We start from the raw sequence: 24,527 nt of genomic DNA, 5'->3' as shown, positions 1-24,527 counted from the left end.
TTGTTCTTGACCTTTTTTAAATTTAAAAGGCTATCTTTTCAAATTTCAGACAAAATCTGTATTTTTTAAAAAAACATACACTGAGATATCTCTTACTAGATGGGTAACATAATTTTTAAGACATTTTTATGACAGTAAGCATGTTGATGTATTTTGTAAGATTATTTTTAGTAGATTAGATTTTTCCACTCTAACCAAGTCCTCCTCAAAGATCTTGTCCATCAACAAGAGCCAGGAGCTTGGTTTCCAAGGAGTGCTCTGTGGGGCCTGAAGGTGGTTCTGAGGAAGGAGCATCTTTTTGGCGCACTGCAGGCAAGCCATTAAAAATATCTTCTGGAATACCATGTATCCCTACAGTATTTGCACAAATCACCTTTAAATACTTTACCTAATCTTATGACAGTTTTCAAATTCCATCTGTGGGTTATTTTTGCTTTCGGTACAGAAAAGTTTGTCACTACTTCTATACCATCTCCTTATGTTTTACAATATGCATAAACCTAAAATTCACATTAGGGGTGTGCATGTGTGTCTGTAGAAATATGTGTGTGTACTTGTTTTCTTAAATTATTTAACCAAAGTACACACACACACACACACACACATAATGTCAATGCAACCTATGATTTTTTATAAAAGACTTGAAAGTAGCCATCAATATTTATAAATGGATCTTATAAATGTATATATCATTTTATCTTTTACAAGGAAGCAAGGTCAATTTAGGCAGGTTAACTCTTTGGGTTAAAAGTTTGAAGATTAATCTCTTCCAAATACGGTAGTCACTGGGAGCACCTCAGTTGATGAGAATTGTCCATTACTGGGATTTGATAATTGCAGATTTAATTATTCCCTGCCATATTTCCTTACAAACAGGTCAATTTCCCTTTATATAATGGTTTCCCAGTATTTCCTCCAATAGGAAGGCTTAAAGTAGGCTGTATTTTGCTCTCTTCTGAGTCAGATGGTTAGGAAAAATTATACTGGAAAAAAGCAACGTGATTTTTCAGAATGCTTGTGTCCGACCCCCTCCCCTGCCCCACCCAGTACAGAATGGAACTTGTATAATTATCACTTACCTGTAACTCTACATTTAAGAGTGTTCTGCTCATTGGAACTATCTACATTATCGACTAGATGAGCTGGAGTGATTCTAAATAGTATGGTGTGAGACAGGGCTCACTGACCATTGCAAAGCAGAGGAATATTAAAATTAATTTAAATGTTATTGCCAAACAACACATCTTTCCCATAACACTCAGATGTCATAGTGTAAAAGAATTTGCAATGCCCCTCAGGGTTTTCAAGACTGAAATATGTTAAGAAACTTAATGTAAATAATAAACTAGAGGATAGAAAATGAAATTTTAAAAATCTAGAAATGAAATGTGATTTTTACTGTTATTTTGATAATAAAATTGAGGATTAATTTCCTGAAGAAATATCTGACCATATGATACATTCAACATCACTTAAGAATCCTAAGTAAAATCTCATTCTCTCTCTCTCTTTATACCCATACACGCATATGTATATATAATATGTATATTATAATAAAATATATTTTTTATTCATTCCTTTTAAAAGTTAAAAAAGTGTCATTGAGATTATCGTACTCATTTAACAGACACAAAACTGGGAACAGTGTGAAGCTTGCTTCTGAACCAGGAATTAAATTTGTAAGTGAATTAGATTAAAAACCAGATATTTACTTAGTTGTTTTAAATTTCTTCCTCAGCACTTTAATAAGTGATTATGAAGATTTATACTCTTTGATAGAAATCACAAATAAAAAATATTCCTGGCCAGTTGGCTCAGCAGTAGAGCATTGGCCTGGTGTGTGGAAGTCCCTGGTTCAATTCCCAGTCAGGGCACCCAGGAGAAGTGTCCATCTGCTTCCCCACCCCTCCCGGTCTCCTTCCTCTCTATCTCTCTCTTCCCCTCCCAAAGCCAAGGCTCCATTGGAGCAAAGTTGGCCCTAGTTGAGGACAGCCCCATGGCCTCTGCCTCAGGCGCTAGAACAGTTCCAGCTACAACGGAGCAACACCGTAGATTGGCAGAGCATCGCCCCCTGGTGGGCATGCTGGGTGGATCTCGGTCAGGTGCATGCGGGAGTCTGTCTGACTGCCTCCTGGCTTCTAACTTTGGAAAAGTTAGTTATATATAGTATATATAGTATTTTTATATTTATATTTATAATATATAAAAGGTCTACCGGAAAGTTCTGTCCGTCTTTGGAATAAAACAAAATACAAATTTTTCTTACATTAGTAAACTTTATTAAATAATATAATTGCTATTATTATTAATGATTTCTTTCCAGCATGAGGGCAATTTGTATATCCCATTTTTGAAAAATGTTTTATTTTTTGATGTGAAAAATTGAACCAGTGCTTGTTTGATATCTTCTTCATTTTTTAATTTTTTGCCCTTGAAAAAATTTTTTAAGGACAAAAACAAGTGATAGTCGGAGGGTGCTAAGTCCGAGGAATATGGTGGATGCGACACACATGCTTCTGTAGCATTTCTTCCTTGTTGAAATTCGTAAAAATTACAGTGGCATAAATGAACTTTATCAGTAGCCATGGGTACACTATCACTTCACACATAAGACTAACGTGAATCAACTTTGTTTTAGTTAATTTGCTACGTCAGTATGTATACATTAAGTGATAAAAATAGAGAGGCACACATGCACCAAATAAACGTGCTTACGTGTTGAAACTTGTGATAGAAATGGACAGAACTTTCCAGTAGACCTTATATATATATTCCTGCAAGAAAGATAATTTTAAAATTTAAATAATCAGTTTATAAATATTTAAGAGCTGATAAAAAGAAATTTTGTATGTTACCTTATTAATTATAAGGTAATTAATTATAAAACATACTTAATTCTTAATAAATAAATTTATATTCATAATGCCCAAATACCTTATAGAAATACTAAAATACCTGCTCTGCTTTTGTGAGAAAATGAAAGTAGACTTCTCTGTTTTTTTGCTGTTACTAATTAACATATCTCTTTATATTAACTCTTTTAATTTGAGGTGGGGGTAGATTTAATAGTCAAGAAGAGTACAAAAGGGTATAGGCAAGTCACATACCACTATCTAGAATGTACACTATTAATATTTGCCACTTTTGCTTCAGATTTTTATTAACATAAAAGGAATAGATTTGCAGCTAAAAGCTGAAGTTCCTTTTGTTAACATAGGTTCATTCCTCTCCTTTTCACCCCAGAGACAACGATATTATTAATTCTGTGTATACTATACACAGTTAATTATTTTGTTTAGATATTGCTTTTTCATAAAAGCTGAATCACTTTGTGAGACATTAAGAATTTAGAGTTATGCTACCAGACAATACATTTTATTCTGTACTTCCTTTTTTAACATCACATATTTTTGACAGTGTAAATATATTGGCACCTGAAGAGCTTATTTATTCTGTCTTACTGCTGCATTAATTCTCTTGGATTAAGAAAGCATCAAATTCTCATCTTTTTCCCTAGTGATTGACACTTTAGTTTCTTTTTGTTTTTTTCTCAATTATGAACAATATTGCATCATCATACAGGTCTCCTTTGATACATGTTTAAAATTTTGTATGGGATATGTATAGAGTGGCTGCATTTCAGGGAGAACATTAATTTGCATTTTCCTGATTATGAATGAAGTTGAACATGCTAATGCAGGTCCTGCACTGCCCCATGATGACGTGCTCATAGATGTACAGTGTGATTTGTTCAAATATAGAGAGAACTCTCACTTTAGGACCTCATAGACTTTCTTTTCCTACTCCAGGATCATCTTACGTTTCTTTTCTAAAAACCCTTAGATTTTTTAGTACAGCATATATTTATTTTTATTTATATGAAGAATTGATATAATACTATATATTTTAGTCAGATATGCAATTATCCCTACCTCTTTCATTGGAAATGCTTTTTCACCCCCTCCTGATTTTTAATCTATTTGACTAAAACTCTATCAGTAATATATTGTTTTAATAAGTAAAATTTTACAAGTTATTATTATTTGGTTATTACTAGATCTTTTTATGCATATGAATTTTATAATTACTTTGACTCAATCCATAAAAGAAATTCTTTTGGGATTTTACTAGAAATCCATTTATAGATTAATGTGAGGACACTTGGCCATTTTAGGCTATTGATTTTTTTTCCTACAAATACCCACATTTCTATTTATTCATGTATTCTTTCATTCTTTAACTAATGCTTGTATTTTTATAAATTTTATCAAAATTTTTTATTTTTTCTGTTTGCTTTGTACTTTCTGTTGCTATGATGAGTACTATTTTTCTATTACATTTTAATTTTTTTATTGGGATACTCACTCTTGGGTGGCCTATGTTGGTCTTATATCTAGAAACCCTGCTGACTTTTTTTATAAGTTTCAAGTATTTTCCAGCACACTATCTTACTATTTTATGACCATGATTATCTTTTTCTCTTCAGTTTCTCTTGTGTTACTTATATATTCTTCTTATTTTATCGCATTGGCTAGCACTGCAGTACAGTATTGAAAATTTGTAGAGATAGTGGATATTCTTGTCTTATTTCCTAATTGATGCACTATTTCTAAATACTTGCCATTAAGTAATCTATTTATTTAGAGTTCTAGTGTAATCTTTGTTAAGTGTTTTCAATGATAGATGCAAATATTTAGCTAATGTTTTTCTTTACCTATTAAGGTTATTATACTGAGTCTTTCCTTTTCTTTGTTCAAGTGGCAAATTGTGTAGATGTGTGTTATTTGATGTTGAATAATTCTTCATTTATAGTGTCACCCATGTTTGGTCATGATGTAGCAGATTCAATTTTCTAATTTTTATAAGGAGGTCTGTGGTTATTGTCATTAGTGAAATGGGTTCCATTTTTTTTTTTCATTTTGTACAATCCTTGACTATCAGGTGTATATTAAAGAATAAATTGGGTAGATTTCTATAAAACAGTTTGCACTAAATGAAATGATGTTTCTTGAATGTCTGATGAAACTTTCCCTAAAATCTTTTGGGATGTGAGGGGAGTATTGATATTTAACACTAATTATTTTAAAGTTTATAAGTCATATTATTTTCTCTTTTTTTTGTCATTTGTATTTTCTAAAAAAATTGTCTATGTTAAGATTTTAAATTTATTCATCAAATAAATCACAGCTTCATTTTATAATCCTTCAGTCTCTCTTGTAGCTGTCCTTGGACCCTTTTTGTGTTCTGGTACTGTTTATTTATGCCTTTATTCCATTATCATTGATCAGTCTTGTTTGAAACTTGCTTATGAGAATTATTTATTTTCAAAAAGTATTTTGTCATTTTTCACTTTTTTGTTTTTATGAATTTCTGCAGTTTTATTATATCCTTATTTTGACTTTGTTTGAATTTTATTCTATTATTTTTTCTGACTTCCTGAATGTAATGTTTATTTCAGATTTGCTGATGATTTTGTTGACCCTCAGTCTATAAAACAGCTCCTGAGTACTTATTTCTCAGTGCATTTCAGACACTATCTATATGACTTTTCTTTTGTTGTTTAGTTTTGTTTTTATGTTGTTTCAGAGATAAAAGAACAAGCACTTTGTTAGAAAAATAAATTTGACACACCGTGTTTTTTCTTCTTTCATCCAAAGTGGGAAGTTTTTCTTTCTATTTAATAATAAGATTTCTTTGATTCTTATGAATATAGTATGAGTGACTTCTATTTCCGCATAGGCTTATTTAAATCATGCTGCTTATTGCCATGACAACCAAAACTACACAATTTAGCAAAATATCTGAGACAAAACCTGCTTTCTAAATAATTCTCCTTCTGCTTCATTTCCTTACCAAAACACCCATATGTATAATGATTTCCTAAAGAGCTAAGAACCTTTTTTCTGTAATCGCATATTTGTTTTTTATTATTTTGTAAGATTCTTTTTTTTCAAATACAAGGATTCAGAATAATAAACAATATTAAAGGTTTACCAAAGCATCATGTATATTATAATACTAAAAATAATGTTTAAAATTATTATAAAAGTGATCATATAATCTGGACACAATCATGCTTAAATTTAAATATTGATTATGATAATGCGATAAATTGTTTCAAGAACAGTGTATTTTATTGAACCAAGAAAGATCCATATGCTTTTCCTTTAAGTACACGTTTTCAAGATACGGAGGAAGGAGATTCATCATACCCCTGAGAATATGGCATTTTTAGTATCAAACAGTAGTTGTTTTTCCTTCTTGATAATGACAATTATGTGATTAGCAAATATTATTTGAGAGCCAAATAAATTCAACAAAATGTGTAAGAAATTCAGTGATTTATAAGGCTAATAATAACCTTATAACATTCTAATTTTCCAGCTCTTCTTTGAGCCAAGAGTGCAGAGGCTAACGCTTGTATATTTTATACTAAGCAAATAATTCATTGCATTGCTAGCCATGCCTGATTTCTTGTTTCATTTCTAACGGGGGAAATGCAGTTGGCCTCTTTTCAACCCCCTGATAACCTGTCTTGCTCAATAGAGTTAACCGAATCTGTATTTATTATGCTCCTCTGTGCCTGTCATTTGAGCATAGTGGTAGTTCTGCCAGAATAAATAATACTGCAGTGCCGTTCAGGAACGAGAGCAGAATGTCCCATTCCAGCTCTTGGTGACCCTGCCTCTCCCGGCAGAAAACACCAGGAAGGAAATGTCAGTACCACAGTTTGAATACTGTTTGCCTTTTTCTAATATAATTTTCTAAATGAGGAGAATGTGCTTTTCAACTAAAGGACATTTTTAGTTTTTGTCAGCTCTCTGCTTTTAACTTTTCTCTCTTCACATCCTGCTTTATTGAATGTATATTGTCCAAGCCTGGCTTCTTTACGCATGCAGACGTGTTATGTGGTGGAGGTTTAATTTTTGTGATTATAGTTTATCAGACATTACCAAGAAATGAGTTAGACTTTGAACTGGGTGCCATCACAATGACTGCTGACATTAGCCATGTGGTAGGTATTATTGTTTCCCTTTTTTAGATAAAGAAATTGGATTTCAAAGATATTAAATAAGTGGCCCATGTCACACAGCCGCAAAGTGATGGACTTGATGTGTGAACCGCAGTATCTCAGACTTAGTACCTGAGTTTTTCCAAAAAAGTCTCCCATATTGAAGACAGAAAAGCGATATTTAAAAAATCATAGTTTTAAAGTTATTTTTTTAAATTAACCTTTTGAACTATAGAGATTTCTTTATTTCCAATGAAATTATTATTTTTAAGTGAGAAGAGGGGAGATGCTGAGGGAGACTCCTGCATGCACCCTGCCAGTATCCACCCAGCAACCTCATCTGGGGCCAATGCTTGAATCAACTGAGCTACTTTTTAGCATCTGAGGCTGACACACTTGCACCAATCAAGCTATCATCAGCACTCAGGGCCAACGCTCGAACCAAGAGGGGAGGAAGAGGGAGAGGAAGGGGGTAAGGAAGCAGATGGTTGCTTCTCTTATGTGCCCTGACTGGGAATCAAAACTAGGATTTCCATATGCACAGCTGATGTTCTATCCACTGAGCCATGGGCCAGGGCCAAAATTATTATTTAAAGTTTAAAATATCTCTGTATGGACATGTCCCAAAGGGCATGACAGTTGTCCATTCCTGGCCTCTAGCATCCTGCCGAGTGCTTAGCAAAAATAGTTATTTAATACAAACTCACTGAAAATGTGAACGAACTAATAAATGATTAGGTAAAAGTCATTCTCAAGCAAAGAGGCCTTGGTAGATTGCAAAAATGTTTCCAATTGTTCTCTAGATCTAGGCTCTATACAGTATATCTTTGACACTTCTCTTATCAAAAGGTTTTTCTCTTTATTTGAGCTGCCCTCGTGACTTGTTCTAGCCCATGTAATACTGATGTGACAATTTGAAGCCCTTGAACTAATCTGTTTTCTCAGACCCCTGTCATTGTCATATGCACAAGCCCAGGCTTGCCTGCAAAAGGTGAGAGACAGATACTTTGTTAGTGAGCGGATAGCCAGCCAACCTCAAGGCATTTGAGTTAAGTCATCCTAGACCCATCACCCTTAGCCGGGCCATCCAAACTGACCAAAAGACTTGCATGCTATAAGAAATATTGGTTTTTAGCCACCGAGTTTTGGGGTGGCTTGTTACCTAGCAACATCTACTTGCTACAAGTCACCATCTAATTAATTCAATTTTCATACCTTCTACTTTGAACCATAAATTGTGAGTATGTTCATTTGGAGGGGATCATTAGAAAGACAGCTCTCCCTTTGATAGGTGATTGGAGACATACTGAGATGCTCCTTCCTTCCCAGCATTTTCGAATGCTCCGCTCCATCATCTTCCGAGCAGTGAACCTGAAGCCTTTGGGTGATGAAGTATAGAGGTGAGGCTTCACCATACTTTCTTTGTTGTTATAAATAATTAGTATATATATATATATAATATTATATAGACATACAATTAATGGATGAACTTTTTTATGTCTGACTTCTTTCATTCAACATGCTGTAAGATTTATACAGCTATTATATTAGCTATAATTTGTCCATTATACTTTTTAATTGACAGATTGAAATAGTGAGGCACTATCCATAGGCTTGTTTTTCAATTGGCAACGCAATTATTTTGATCCTTCCTTACCGCTCATTGCCAAAAGTTGACCCAACCACACTAATCTAACATCAAGAAAAGGCAAAATAAAATTAATCAGTCCAGGAAAGTTTTCACTACCAGGAAAAGTTAGCTGTTCTATGAATTCTCCTAAATGTCCACTAAGTTGAATGACCCATTCTTAAGGCTGAGCCAATAGCTGCACAATGTGAGGGGTTTTTTTTAACCACACTTTATCACAGAAATGCTCCCTCTGCAAACTCAGCCTTATGACTTTATACTATAATGGATGAACTACGCATTACTCCTCAATGACTGAAATTATGCTAGTGTGTGTCAAATTCAATGGATCCTTAAGTCTTAGAACTGGTAGTACCGCTATTAATAGGTGAATATTAAAGGTCGCAGGTTAAATCATACCTATAAATCCTCATAATCACGACCTACGCTAGTTCTTTGTTTTTTGGTGGCTCTGCCCTAACAAATCCAACCTCCAGCAAAAGGCTAGCCTCCACTCAAAGCCTAAGACTTCTGCCTGTGATGCAATCACTACCTATAAGCATTTACCATGGCTGGCCTTCCTTGCGGAGTAGTGTGTGCCTTGTCCACCCATTCACATAGAGCATTCACCCTTAAGGGAACTCCCATTCCATGATTAGTAATCACACCTCTTCTTTGAATATCACAGAAAACTTCAGATGAAGTGCTTTGATGGCATCTTGAAAACCACTTCCACATAACCTACCTGGATTATGCACCCCTGTTGGGATCCTGGCTTTACTCTACCTTCCAAACCAAACCCACCAGACCCACATGTTTTGTCCTAAACATTCCCTGATTGATTTTGGCTATATACCATGACTCACCATCTTCTTTGTAAACCTCAAGCTTGTCAAAAAATAAAACATGAACTAGAAATACACCTTCCATATTCACTCTCCTTTAAATCTCACCCTCTTTTTGATGTGTGGGGATACTTTCATGGTATGGATCTTTCAAAACACCAGGTCAACCTTAACCAGTTTCTGAATCCTACTGCTGTACTTGTCTTGTAGTCATCTACTGCTAACACAGACCAAAGGGAAAGGAGAGGGATCTTCTGGATGTAAGTTTGAACTGACCACTTCCTTGAAAAGACATACACTACAGAATACCTGCATCTTCATATAGGTTTTTATTTTGATGATTGATGATTTACTAAATGTAGTCCAATGCAATGATATAGGAACCTAATTTACAGGCATATAGATAACACACCACTTGTCATTGTATAACATATAGAATAATATGGTTGGACACTGACTTTGCGACAGCAAGTCACAAATAACCTGCAGCTCTGTTGATTTCATGCTGTCATTGTTTTGTTTTGCTTTTCTGGAAAGCTCTCAGAGGTGACGTGGTGTGTATGCTGAAGGAAATCCCTCACCCCTCCTTATCCCAACATACATCCACAATGGGGAACCTCCCTCTAGTTTCTCTCAGACTCACTTATCCAGATAATTGGTTGAACACAAGAACCTACATCTCTGTTTTTGTCAAAGGGACTGAAGTCACTGGTCTGAAGGCATTCCCAAAAAAATGCAACTCTGCTTTCAAAGGTAGTTGCCAAAAGAGTCAGCAGACAAAGGAGGAGGATAGATATAAATCTCTTACATAAATGGAAATGGTAATGGAATAAATGTTGCTGTAATTATATTCAAGTGATTGAAGAATGTATTTCCATCATTTTCTTGACCTTTGGGCCAGTCCATCATCTTGTTTGTAATTGTCTTCCCAACTAAAGTCTTTATATTAATAAATGGGGCTTGAGCTTCTGATGGTACCCAAGGTCAACTGTAAGAAGGGTCACTATTCCGACATCATGTCAGATTGGGCAGCCCAAAGTAAAAATGTCTTTGATTTGAGTGCTTATTTAACAAATATTCAACTACTGATCTCTCTATCACTATGCATAGTCATGATCCTAGTGAGCATACACTTTTTAAAAACTGATTTATTGAGGTATAACATAGCTGAAGTACAGGTAGCCTGTACACATTTCAGTGGATTATACTTACGCGATATGACTGTGTAATTTCCATGCAGATTGAGATGTAGACTCTCTCCAGCACTCCAGCAGGCTTCATGCACTGTTTTTATGTCTGGTTCCTTTTGCTCTATGTTATGGATGTGAGAAGCATTTACAATGTTGAGTGCAGCAGTAGTTCCTTCTTATTCTATTCCTGGGTAGTGTCCCTTTGTAAAAAAATGTATGGACATACCACCAGTTATTAATTCTACTGTTGATGGACACTTGGATGATCTCCAGGTTTTGAATATATAAATAAAGCAGCCATGAATATTCTTGTGCATGTCTTTCAGTGGACACATACACTCATTCCCTTGGATCCATGCCCAGGAATGGGATTTCTGGGTCATTCAGTAGGCATGCGCTTTAGTTGTCATAGATGAATTCAAACTATGTTCCAAATTTCAAATTTCAGCTACCGCCAGCAATATATGAAAGTTCCAATTACTTTACATTCAATACGTACAGTTTGTATCTAGCTCTTTTCATCGTGATAACTATCCACATTTCTCTCTACTCTTCATAACTGTCACTTCTTATAACTGTTGAATAATTGGGGAAGCAGTGATGTTATAATTTACTTAAGTAGCCTGCTCTTATTCTAAAATGAGGGTTGTTTTAGACTAGGAAAGTTCATATAAATGAAATATTATTTATGGATTAAAAAATGTAAATTGCATGGTAGCTTGATCCCTGCTTTCTAAAGGCGCTTTTGGTAATTATATAAATATAATATATAATTATATATAAGTGAGATATAAAACATATATCACTTTTATAAATGCAGCTTATAATAAATAAGTTCATATGTTTATTAAAAGTACTAAGTATTCATGCTTTTTTGACTGTGACTTGTAGCTTTCACTGATAAGAAGGGTTCAAATGATCATTAATTCTTTGTATTCTTCTGACTCCTGGGAGAGTTCCCTTCTTGGTTTCTGTGTTGTAGGTCAGAATTAGACTTGTTCACAGGACCAGCAATTTGAAGTAGCTTTCTGCAGTATTGCGCAGGGCATACACACCCAGGAACTAGTGTTAGACAGTCTATGTTCCCATCCTGGCTCCCTCTAATGCTTATGTATGCCCTTGGACAACTTAAAAGCTCTCTATTCTCCACCTCAGTATTCTCCTCTGTAAAATGGAGTTGATTATTGTACTTATCTCCTAGGGTAATTGTTAAGGCTAAATGAGGTAGAGTATTTTAAATGCTCATAACAGTGCTTGGTACACATATTAGCTCTAGTGTCCATCCCAGGATTTTCTTATATATCCAGGCTAACTGCAATTTTTACTTCAAATGGTTTCCAAATTTCACATCGTAACTTCTTTTTCCAGTGTGGAAGAATGACAAGGGAGGACTGTGTTTAGGAACAACGTTGGTATACACAGTACCACAGAGGACAGAAGGAGGCAGACAGCTGCCGTGGTAAACACACTCCCACCCATCACCCAGCCTCTAGTTCAACTTGTCAGCAAGGGCAAACTCTTCACTTAATTCCTGACATGTTTTCAGAAGCCTCAGGTATTTTCTTCAATCAAGCTGTGTAATGGGCAGAATTAACCTCCACATGTATGTACTTTGCCAAATTAAAAAAAAAAAAAACCAACCTGATTAACTAAACTTTCAGCATGTCAGTAGCTGAGTCAGTGAATACCATAGCATAGCCCAGCATCACCAGGGCCTTTGCACTACTAACCTCTGTGTAAGTCCTCTGATCCCCAGGATGGTGTGTCTGGACAGCCAGATTGCTCAAGCCTGGAATGCTTTCATATTTCATTCTGACCCTGTCCGGGGTCCTACCAGTCAGTGATCAACTGAAGAGGCCACTTCAGCTCTAACTCAGTCTAAGGATTTTATACTAAGCAGGATTCAGCTATTTCCTAAAATGACTACATTCTTAACTCTCTAGTTAATTTCCTTGCCGAGGGAGAGTTGAGAACAAAACCTGACTTGTACATACCACCAGACCTCTATGTCTAAATAAAATGAACTCATCCATGTTTTAAGGTAAACATTCTCTTTCATTCAGACCTTAAACCTTCCCATATCCACACATGGAAAACAAAATCAAAACCAGGAAGATGCCTTGATACTTAATATTTTTTGTCTGATATAAAAGGTGTTGTATTTTATTAAAAAGTGAATGCAAGTTAGACAGTTTTGTTAACCATCAGAAATGCCCTCAGGAGAATTCTAAGGAAGAATTTGAACTAAAACAGACCATTCATTAATATGTTAATTTGGCCTATAGGATTGAATCCTGGTTTGTCAGATGACCTCTATCTGCTCCTCTGTGCTAGAAATTGGTTGTTGAATTAAAGGCCTGAGTAATATGAGTCAAGATATCAATAAGAGAAATGACAATAATGCTGACTGCTACATAGATAGTATGGACACTTTGCTGGCTGCAAATTCTTGTGTCACTGTGCCAAGGTAGCTATTGCAAAAACAGACACATATTTCATTCAATCATAAATGATGAAATAGATTTTTGAAAAAGAAATGAACACATTATTCTGTCAGTAGTTGCAAAAGTAATCCTTAAAATGCATTAAACCTGCATTTAAATTTTCTCCTGAAAATGATTTTTCCTTCCTTACCATCATTTTTAATAGCAACTTAATTTTGTAACCAAATATAATTTGGAATGCAGTTCAGTATCTGTAAAATCTGAAAAAAAAAGTCATTTAAAAGGAGTACTCTTTAAACCAAATTTATACTACTCTAAATTACTAATAATGTACTTTTCCCAATCTGAACCAGACTCTTTTTACATAATTTTCTCACTCACATACCTTCCTTTGCTTGTCAACACAAAGCTCCCATCCTTATGAGAAGGCAGAGGGCATATGCAGTGACAGCCGTTAAGTGGTAGCTGTTGCCCTTTTTCCTCACGTCTGTCAACATTATGTGCTGTAATTATAGGGCCACCGCTGCCAAGCACAGCTGGGAATCAGGCAGGGAAGTCACATGTGAGATCTGGGTAGAAGTTGGCTGGAAGCATTCATAGTTCGACCAGCAGTGGCCACAGGAAACACCCCTGTTCTTTCTCTCCTGACTTCTAGGGTCCCTGTTGTACCTCTTCTCTCTGAACAAACAGACACCTGCTGGGCTGTACTTTTCCTCTCTGTCTTTAAAGAACAGAAAATTCAGAAAATACTCACCATATATTTAATCATATATTTTTAAAAATAAAGGTTAACGACAAAGAGTATCATAATACCCAGTATAGAACATTAAAAACAAACAAAAAAAAAAAACCCCAAAGAAATCAACTCTAGGTCTATCATTTAAGACAATATCTAATGTTAACTTTTTCTGTGCCATTGATTTATTTTTAGCATGTTTGAAATTTTGCTGTAAGTTACTCTAAATATACAAAAGGTATAGATTTTATTCCAGCTTTAGTTTTTAGCTTATGATAGTTCAAGAACATTTACCATGCATTCACAGTGTTTTTATAAACGTCAATTGAATAGTTATTGGTCATAAAAATAAAATTGTTTCACTATAGAAACCTTAGAAAATTCAGAACAATAAAAAGAATTAAACAAAACCATCTCTCTTCCCTCTTTTCAGGCTGACTGTACTTCTTTCTAGATCTCCTGGATATATAATTGTGTTTATTCTTTATACAGAACTTATATGTTCCTTTCTATTAACTTGAGAGTTTTGCTAAATTAATTCATCATAGGATGCAAGCCATTTAATTAATTGTGTTTTTAGTGTAGGCTATTTATTATTCCTTTTTGTTTTTGCTACGGTAATTAAGATAACAATGAACATTCTTGTTCATAGTCTTTAATTTCATTTCTGGTAATTGTGTTGGGATAGTTTGTTATATATGAAAATATTGTTCAAATGAAATAAACATTTCAAAGCTTTATATCTCATAACTAAATTGTTTTTTAAGAAGGCTCTGTCGATTTAAACTCCTAACAAAAGTATATGGGACTTTCTCATCCTGTTTTAAAATATTTCTTTGGCAATTTTAATGAGATTGACACTTTTACTCTGCCTTTTAGCCATGTCTATTTCTTCAGTTAGAAATTCTTTTCATTTCTAGAGCAAGTTTAATCAAATGTCTTTTTTTTTAAAGCAACATCCAGTGATTGAAGATATACACTGTATACTAGCTATTATTTTGGAGCTCTATTTGCATCACCTCTAATTGTAACAACAATCTAGGTGGGCACATGTGCTTGTTATCTTAGTTTGATAGATGGTGAAACTATAGCTCATAAAACTTAAGTAACTTGCCCAAAGTTATCCAACTAAAAAGTGTTTGAACTAGTATTTCTGCCCCAAACAAAGCAACTCCAGAACATGACAAGCTTCATCACTAAACTCCCACAAGAGAAACAGTGCATTTCATAACATGGAAACACACACACACACACCAAAACAAAGTAGCAAATCATCCTAAACCTCAGCATTATGATTATCACTGAGTCAACATCACTCCCAACATATCCTTGTGCACATTATAAAGAGTAGGGTGGGAAGACACATGGATGAATGGGAGGTAGTGTATGACTGAACACACGTGTCAACAGATTGAGAAAAATCTATGAAAATGAATGAGGCAATGTGTTTTAGAATAATACTTTTCTTTAACAGAATATATTCTTATTTATGCTATTTATCCTGCAAAAAAATTGTAGTATTTGTGTAATCATTCTTTTAAACATTTTTTTTTTACCAGAAGTCAGAACTGAAAACAAAAATCAAACAAGTAAAAAACAAAACAAAAAGACTCCTGAAGATCACATTTTTCTTTGCCCCTTTCTAGTTTCTTGTTCTACCATTTAACTCTAACCCATGTACAGTTTACTTGGTCACACAGGGTGAGGTGAGGTACAAAGCTAACTTTTTCTTCTAAGAAACTAAATCCATTTACCTAGAGACAAACATTGAATAAGTTCTTCTCCTCACTACATTATATTTTTTTGCCATGTGAAGTTCATCTTAAGTGCTTTTAAAATCCTGTTTTGAAGCTTATATTTGTGCCATCTACAACAAATAATCTTAGAGGCAAGATATTATAGAATCAATACTCTATCTTTTTTCAAGGAAAAAAAAAAAGGGTAATGTAAGCAAACATATTACAGACCCTAAAAGGTTAGGAGTATGTACTGAATGTGAAGACAATATACAGATACAGAAAGAGTCAGTTGCCAATGTGGTTCTGTAGGTTCTCACAAAGCAAGTGGAGAGCAACAAGAAAAACATCTCCATGAGCTGTAGTGGTGGTACGGAAGTAATCAGCGCCTGATGAGGATGGGCCATAACCCCCTTGGCAGGAAATGAAGACAATGGTTGTCCTCCTAATGCTCCAACCAGCATGTGGAAAGGTGGAGGTGTGCCCTCCTGGTCGCCCTCATTCCAGAATCATCACTGGAGTCCTGTCTTTGCAAGAAACAACCTCATGCACACTCCACATGCTACCACCATGTGCCTTACAAAAGCCAGGGTGTCAGGCATGCTGTCACTAGCCAGGTTTTCTCCCACTTTCCTCACTCATTGCAAGGGTTCTGACATCTGCAATTAAAACTGTCCAAGACTGTAGCAAATTTTGAGTGGTAGTTTCAATCTCGGGGAAAAAAAGGGTTGATATCTTTTTTTTTTATAATTTTTTAACTTACTGTTTTTCAAAAGAGAGAAAAGGGGGGGGAGAGAGAGAGAGAGAAAGAAAGAGACTGATTTATTGTTCTACTCATTCATGCATTTATTGGTTGATTATTGAATGTGCTCTGACTGGAGATTGAACCCACAACCTTGGCATATTGGAACAATGCTACACCCAATTTAGCAACCCAGCCAGGGCCCTAGATGAATTACTTTCAATTTTATAACCAAGTTGCATATATTTTATTCTTTTTTTGTTGTTTTTCATAAGAATTCCTTTAGGAAGATCATAATATAATTTTGAAGCAGCTGAATTTGATATTTCAAAGAATATGCTTGTGGCGTGATTTACCTCATATTGTTCTTAGGTGAGGTAAAGAAATAGCTTGATTCCTGCTTGTGTAGCCTAATGAGATAAAGTATGAACTGGTGAGAACCACTTACCAGGTGAGCACAGGTTCCTTGAGAGAAAGCAAGTCTGGTAGAAGGAGAAGGACACAAGGACTGGTTCAGAGAAGCACATATTAAATCACTTATGTATTGGTAAATTTTAAACATAAAAGTCAAAGTATTTCTATTAATGTTCTCTGTTTAAATCAAAGCATTAAAAATAAAAACACTTTTCCCTTGATTTTCTGAGATTTTCACCAAACTCTAAGATACGTAATTATTTGCATGCTGGGACTTCAAATTAGCAGGATCTGCTAAGTGGCCAGATTTCTCCGACCTGCTGTAGCAATGGGCAGGGGGTCATGGAAGACTTTGAAGGACACCTAGTCACACTTTAAATGTTTCATTTCAGCACACAGACATTGGATATTGGAATATTGGACATCTTTGGTTTTGAAGACTTTCAAAAGAATGAATTTGAACAAGTAAGTGGGGGTTTTATTTTGAAATTTTATAAACTTTAACATCATTTTCCCACTAATCAGTTAGTTATTTTATACACACATACACACACATACACATACACACACACGTATATGTATCTATCTTTGTTTCTTTTTTTTTAAAGTGAGGAGCAGGTAGCAGAGAGACAGACTCCTGAATAAGCCTGACCCGGATGCACCTGGCATGCCCACCAGGGGCCAATGCTCTGCCCATTTGGGGCATTGCTCTGCTGCAACCAAAGCCATTTTAGCACCTGAGGTAGAGGCCATGGAGCCATCCTCAGCGCCTGGGCCAACTTTGCTCCAGTGGAGCCTTGGCTGCGGGAGGGGAAGAGAAAGAGAGAGAGAAAGGAGGGGGGAGGGGGGAGAAGCAGATGGGTGTTCTGTGTGCCCTGACTGGGAATCAAATCCCGGACTTCCATACGCTGGGCCGACGCTCTACCAGAGACAACCAGCCAGGGCCCAGTTAGTTATTTTTTAATTTAATAGGCTGTTTGCATAATAACTTTTAAATACAGAATTAGAAGAAGTACTTTGCTATCCTGTTTTAAAATTAATGTCCTTGCTTTGTTGACATATTCATCGTTTTTCTGTGGTCTTGTAAACAACCGACGTAATCATCGTTTTTCAAAACAGAGGCACTTGTTTTGAGAGGCAGTGCTTGAAGAAAAGCTGAGTTGTGCTCATGCGGTTTCAACTAGGTCAGAGAGACAGACGGGGGCATCTGTACTTGAAATCAGGGCAACGATCTTCAGGAACTATGGCCAAAAATAAGAATGAAAATACCCTCTTATGCTAAATGCTGTTATTTGTAGATTCATCTTTATGCAGTATGTACACATATGAATATGGGAAACTCATAAAACTACATTAAAGAGGCACTGATTATTTTTAATCCATTTACACTTTAGGGCACCAGGAAAGGCACTTGATTCTTTATGTATCTTAATAAAAATGGATGAAGAATTTAATCAAATTAGGTATATCCAAAAATTAAGTCTGAAGGAAAAGAGTAGAAGTAGAATATGCCTTACCAGGCAGAGAAGGAAAAAGAAGCCTGTGTAAGGATAGAGATGGGAAGGTGAAAGGCAGGCTGCACATGGAGAATCACAGCTCCACACTGTTTTAGGAGAACTGTTAGCAGTTATATAACTTGCTCAGCTGTACTTTAGAGTAGACGATGTCCTGGTAACAGACACTGGATAAGGAATTAAATAGAATGAGCTTGAAACGCAGATCTGAGACTTTTACTAGCAGAGCTATCTTGACCAAGATGAAGTGTCCATAATGAGCTTTGGTTTCCTATTCTGTAAAATCAGGATTATAACAGATTTATACAGATGTGAGATTAAACAAGATAACTACTGTATTACTTCTAGCTCATTATACGAGTTTAAGAAATGGTGGATAGCCACTTTTCTATTGTAAATGGAAACACTTGAAAAACTTTTAAAATTCAGTTTTGGTGGTGTTTCGCTACATAGGTGATACAGCATCCTGTGAGCACATCCTAAATCATGCTGATTCACTTAATCCAGGGTAAATCAACATGAATCACATTTTTTGGAAACATTACAAAGAAATCTAGTGCAAAATAAGATCAAGGAAACCATAGATATTTTCCTTTTTTCATGCTTTTGTATCCCAGAATTCATAGAAAAAGGAGGACTTCATGGTTTTACTTATTTTTTGCTTAATATCAGAAAAAGAGTGTTGACCATAAGGAAGAGAGCAGTTAAAAGAGTGACGAGTAGCATGCAAAGCCGTGGGAGCAGGTCTGCAGGCTGCCTCTTGTGCTGTATTCTCAGTGCAGTGTTTGAGTGGAATCTGGCAGCCCTATAGATTCCTTACATTCTACCTGAGAAAACACACACACTTTCATGTCTGTAGTGAGACTCACTGGATTCTCTATCACCTGGTAAGTAACATGCAGAAATCACAGGTGGGATGATGTCAAGGCCTCTACCAATGGCTATGCACTCAACCCCCTGCTTCACACCCCAACACAATTATCTATCAGGTCTGTGCAGACAACTAATATGTACAAAACATGAAAGCTATTTTCTTAATAAAACTTTCATTTTACCGCAGTTAGGTATATCCCTTATTATTTCTTTCTTCTGCTAAATATTTTAATGGTGCTACATTTTAGAATAAATCTCAGTCTGAGATTTTTTATATAACAAGGAATGGCATTTTCTTCAAATTCTAAGAATGAATATTAAAAATGAAAAACTAGTTTTAAATATTTATGACTAAAATATCAAGATTCATTGTTAAATAACTTATGCAAAGATATTATAAAATATACTTTTTTCTAAGCAAGTTTGGTTGGCTATTATGCACAATAGTAACTGGAAGTCATTTAGAACAAAATTAATGTTTTTTGTGATGAATCCAAAACTCATTTTACAGTGGACTTAGCAAATTCCTAAATTTGCATGGGAACTTTCTAAAGGCCATTGATTTGAATGAAACATTCTAGATTCTTGAGTTGCTGATAGGACATGAACTTTCTCATTTTTTGTTTCATTGGAGACTTTGAAAAATATGTTTAACAAATCAATATTATATTCAGAGTCAAACACAGAAAAATATTATTGCCTTTATAAGTATTTATTTTATTCAGTTTTGAGAATTTGACCCATCTATGAGCTGTTCACAAGAAAGTCAGGTCCTACACAGTAGAAGATTTATTTGAGGTAGCATTTTGTGTATAATAGCAGCTTAACAAATATGTTTTAAATTACAATTTTTAAAATAAAACTCAGAATAAAAAATTTTCATAGTGTATTTCCTAGTGGTTCTCCTTGATGAGGAATAAATGTATGTAGTTCTTGAGAGTATTTCTTTTATAACAAACTTGACAAAGAATAGGGACAAATTGGAGGGGATATTAAGAAACACTAAAACGTCAGCAGCTCCAACATTAGTATTCCCAAGTAGCTCTAAAAGATAAGGTGAATGGTTGCTGTCCTTTAGATAAGAATTGTTTTTAGCTCATAGGAAATGCTAATCCCATTTTAATTGACTTTTAGTAAATAATTTCTATTTTGAGCTGTTTTATATATTGATATATATAACAAATACCACATTTAGAGTAAAATACTATATATTAAACTCAGTAATAGTTTGATGATTCAATGGAGAGTCATGTTAACACTTGAGTCCCGAAGTACATCTCGAGGGGCTGTGAATCTACTAACCTGACTTATTAAGAGATTACATTATTATCAACTCACTCTCTCTTAGGTAATACCTAAACATCATACACTCTCTTTTATTATGTGAAGTTGATCTCTAGCACTGTAAAAATATCTTCTGTCATTGAAAGGAAAACCTCCCAGTTGATTCTTCAGCAGTACTCAGTCAATGAATTCCAAGTTTCTAATGTTTGATGAGTAGAAAGATGATAAACAAGATGGGGGTATCTTCCCACAAATCACAGTGCCAGTGATGTTAGAAAAGGGAAAGCAATTCAGGGCAAAAAGTAGAAAGGAGAGATAAAAATATTTCTACTTCCAGCAATAATTACATATAATTTAGAAAACTGAAAAGAATGTATGAAAACATTACTGCAATAAGAGAACTTGATAAAATAGCAAGTTGCAAAATCAACATGTAAAATCAGTAATTTTATATATTTTTAAAATACCTTTTTGGAAGATGAAATGGGAAAAAACAACGCTGTCAAAAATAAGTAAATAGCTTAAGTGAGGGAATCTGTAAAATGCTCCTGAAAGTCACATACTTATGCTAAAACAAATAAAAAGACATAGTGCATTCTGAGACAGAAAAGCTTAGTATTTTAAAGATGCTGATTATAAGTTAATTAATAAATATAGCTTTATTCAGTCCTGCTACAAATAAATAAAGAATGAAGGACAGAATCAGAGGAACTCAATTTTGCAGCCTCTAATAAGTAATGAATCTAGGCAATGAGTATCAGTTATTTTTAACATTACTAAAAAAAAGTAACAACATACACAAGATGTGCATCAAGTGTTCTTGCCAAGAAAGAAAGCAAAGAGAGAAAGGAAGGAGGGAGAAAAGGAGGGAGGGAGGGAGGGAGGGAAGGAGAGGGAGGATAGAAGGAAGCAAAGAAGAAAGGAAGAAAGGGAGGGAGGGAGAGAGGGAGGGAGGGAGGATGGGAGAGAAAAAGGAAGGAAGGAAAGAAAGAAGGGAGGAAGAGATGGTAAATGAAGGAAAAAGAAAGAGAAAGAGAAGAAGGGAGGGAGGAAAGAAGGAAGGAAGAAAGGAAAGAGGGAATGAAGAAAAGGGAAGGGAAAGAAAGGAGGGAAGGAAGGAAGGAAGGAAGGAAGGAAGGAAGGAAGGAAGGAAGGAAGGAAGGAAGGAAGGAAGGAAGGAAGGAAGGAAAAATATGGGAAAAAGAGGGAAAGGAGGGAGGGAGGGAAAGAGAGAGAGGAAGGGAGGGAGAGCGAGGGAGGGAAGGAAGGAAGGAAGGAAGGAAGGAAGGAAGGAAGGAAGGAAGGAAGGAAGGAAGGAAGGAAGGAATAGGAAAGGAAGGAAAGGGAAGGGAAGAGAAAGGAAAGAGGGATGGAGGAAGGAAGGATTAAGAGGAGGAAGGAGAGAGGGAAGAAGAGGAAAGGGAGGGAGGAAGGAAAGAAAAAAAACCTGAATATAATGACATATTGTGAGCTAATTACTAATTAACAGGAGCAAGGATGGAGAGAAAGGTTAAAATAAACCAGGGAGTGTACTCTACAAAAACAAGAATGTGGGCAACTGTTTAAGAAAATGACCTGATTTCTTCAACATATAAAAGGCAAGGGTAAAAATATAAAAGCAGAAAGATGACCTATAGATTAAAAGACTTGTAAGAGATACATAAGTCAGTAAATATTAGACATTATGTAGATGCTAATTTGTTTAAGTATAAAAAAATTATGAGTTAATGATTGTAATGTGAAATGTAGATGTTTGAGAAATTAAAAAGTTATTGCTGACAGAAATTGTGTGTGATAAAGGTAATATAGATGGATTTTTATGTTCTTATATCTTAGAGAATTATTATTGATAACTATTGAAGTTGGCTGATGGTAGATGGTTCATTACATTATTCTCTTCACTGTTGAATATGTTTAAAATTTTCCATAATGTCCTATTTTAAATAAATGACCTTTGCCAAACAAGGTCAGAGAAAATAAAGGCTCTACAATAATAAGAAATCCAAGAAGGCAAAATAAATTATAAAATCTTAAAACTGAAACAGCTCAAAAGAGATACTGTCTCTCACCAACACTCCACACCTGCCATTTTAATTTAGTAACTGATTTTAAAGAGAGAGGAAGGGGGAGAGAGAGAGAGTGAAATATAAATCTATTTCTGCATGTGCTCTGATTGGGGTTCATATGGGCAACCTTTGGGTATTGGGACAGCACTCAGCCAATTTGAGCTATCCGGCCAGGGCTGCGCCTGCCATTTTAAAGATAATGAGCCAAAATTGAGAATAATTGATTTGTTGGGGAAAAAATGTACAGTAGTCTCATAAGCTGCAAGGAATTCTAAAAAGTGAGTTGGAGATTCACAGTACACTTGCCACAGTAAAGACCCTGAAAGGTCCTGCAAAGAAGCTCTCTAACTTATTAGCTCAATGTTTCTCCAAGAGGCTCCTGTTTTGTGGTTTTTCAGACAATCGTAATTGACATCTTATACAATTAGTGTTTTGCTGAACATGTTTAAAAAATACTGCATGTCTGAAACTTACATCCTCCGCCTCTTTCATATATATAATTCTATGACATAAACGTCTGTATATATGTATAGTTATTGATGAGCATATCAGTTAATGGATTGTGCATGTTCTGTTCCATCATCTTTTTGGTGTGTTCAATCATGTCTACATGTTAGAATCACCTGGAAAGCTTTTAACATATATCAATGCCTGGGCCCCACTCTGACTTAATTGCTTTGGGGTCAGGCCGGGACATCAGCCTTTTTAGAAAAGCCACCGGTTAATTCCAGTGTGCAGTAGGATTGCAAATCACTGTCTAATGCCTGGGGCCCTGCCTTGAACGGGAGTCAGCTCTAATTAATCTCCTACTTTAATTCTGTGATGTATATGTCATGCTCCATTATATTTTTGCTTCCGATATATTTCACTGAGTAATAAAGGGAGAACAGTTGGTAAAAATTTACTCAAGAAATTAAGTTTGTCATTAATACAAATGATAGGCCATCTGGATAAGCAATAATGTTCTGTTACTAAAACGTGTTTTCAAAGGGTGCGTAATTTTTATTATTAAATCGGTTAGCAACAGCACTTTCTGTACAGAGTGCATGCTAATTAAACAGTACTTAATAATGGTTCATTCTCATCTGTGATCCTCACCTTTCACCCACATTTCGAGTCTACTCTGAATGCAGCTGGGAATATGATGAAACCCAAATACAGTCCTGAGGGATAGAGTTGAAAAATAAAAATGATTGTGTTTGCACCAAAGGCCATGATAATTCCCAATTATTGATGCAGATTTATGCTTCTAGATACCTAAGCTAATTAGACTATAAAAATCTTTCACTGTGTCTTTCTCTGATTGTGTTTCACACACACCCACATATGCACACACAACACAGTTCAGTGAAAATAGATCAAGAATAAGCAGGCCCTTGCCATGATTTTGGTTACCACTGGTTGGTGGCATACACTTTTCAAAGTTTCAACTTGGTACCTGTCATAGGATGATACGTTTGTATCGGTCCCCTGGCTACAGTTATGGCGGTTTGCAAGTTCATGTTACAGTGCTTCTTTTGTATTTCAACTTTGGTTCAAACAGTGAGTGCTTTCAACACTTTTAGAAGAGGGAAATGCTAACTTGTTTTGTTAAAAATAAATGAATGTGCACATTACTTCAAAGTAAGTTTGAAAACTATTCTGTTCTGAACTGCATATGCTCTCAGCGAGTCCCTTTACCCAGCCCTGCTCTCCTCTGTGAGAAATAAAGATACACATTCCCTTTCAGACAGCACCACTGTAATTAAAGGGACAAGTCAAAAATCACTCTGCAGGCCACTCAGTTCCACACAGCAAGCTGGAATTTCCCCAGGGGATTTTAATAAATTACTTTTTTTCCCCTCCAAAATAAAAAGAACATGATGTACAATAAAAGGTTCAGCTATATTGTAACAATCACCCCATGTCACAAAGTACCATCTGATGCTGCACCTTAAACATTATTAGAAAGAAGCTCAGCAGAGAAGCTGTACCTTTTAAGAATCATTTTGACCAGGAGAGTAACAACTTGAGTTGCTCTTTTCAGAAGAACAGGCCAAAGCCC

At 35.3% G+C, this 24,527-nt stretch overlaps 1 protein-coding gene across 2 annotated transcripts in view; it reads left to right on the top strand.

The window, feature by feature from the left end:
• The window catches only part of MYO16 (myosin XVI), a 592,224-nt gene that overhangs the window by 363,116 nt on the left and 204,581 nt on the right, over positions 1 to 24,527 (top strand). For both annotated transcript variants that reach the window (XM_066380569.1, XM_066380568.1), the window contains exon 21: positions 17,139 to 17,211. In XM_066380569.1, the coding sequence (XP_066236666.1) occupies positions 17,139 to 17,211 (73 nt within the window). The remainder of the gene's footprint in view (positions 1 to 17,138; positions 17,212 to 24,527) is intronic.

This window comes from Saccopteryx leptura, chromosome 4, assembly GCF_036850995.1.
Source record: "Saccopteryx leptura isolate mSacLep1 chromosome 4, mSacLep1_pri_phased_curated, whole genome shotgun sequence".
Lineage (NCBI taxonomy): Eukaryota > Metazoa > Chordata > Mammalia > Chiroptera > Emballonuridae > Saccopteryx > Saccopteryx leptura.
This window is presented reverse-complemented; position numbering and strand designations above follow the sequence as displayed.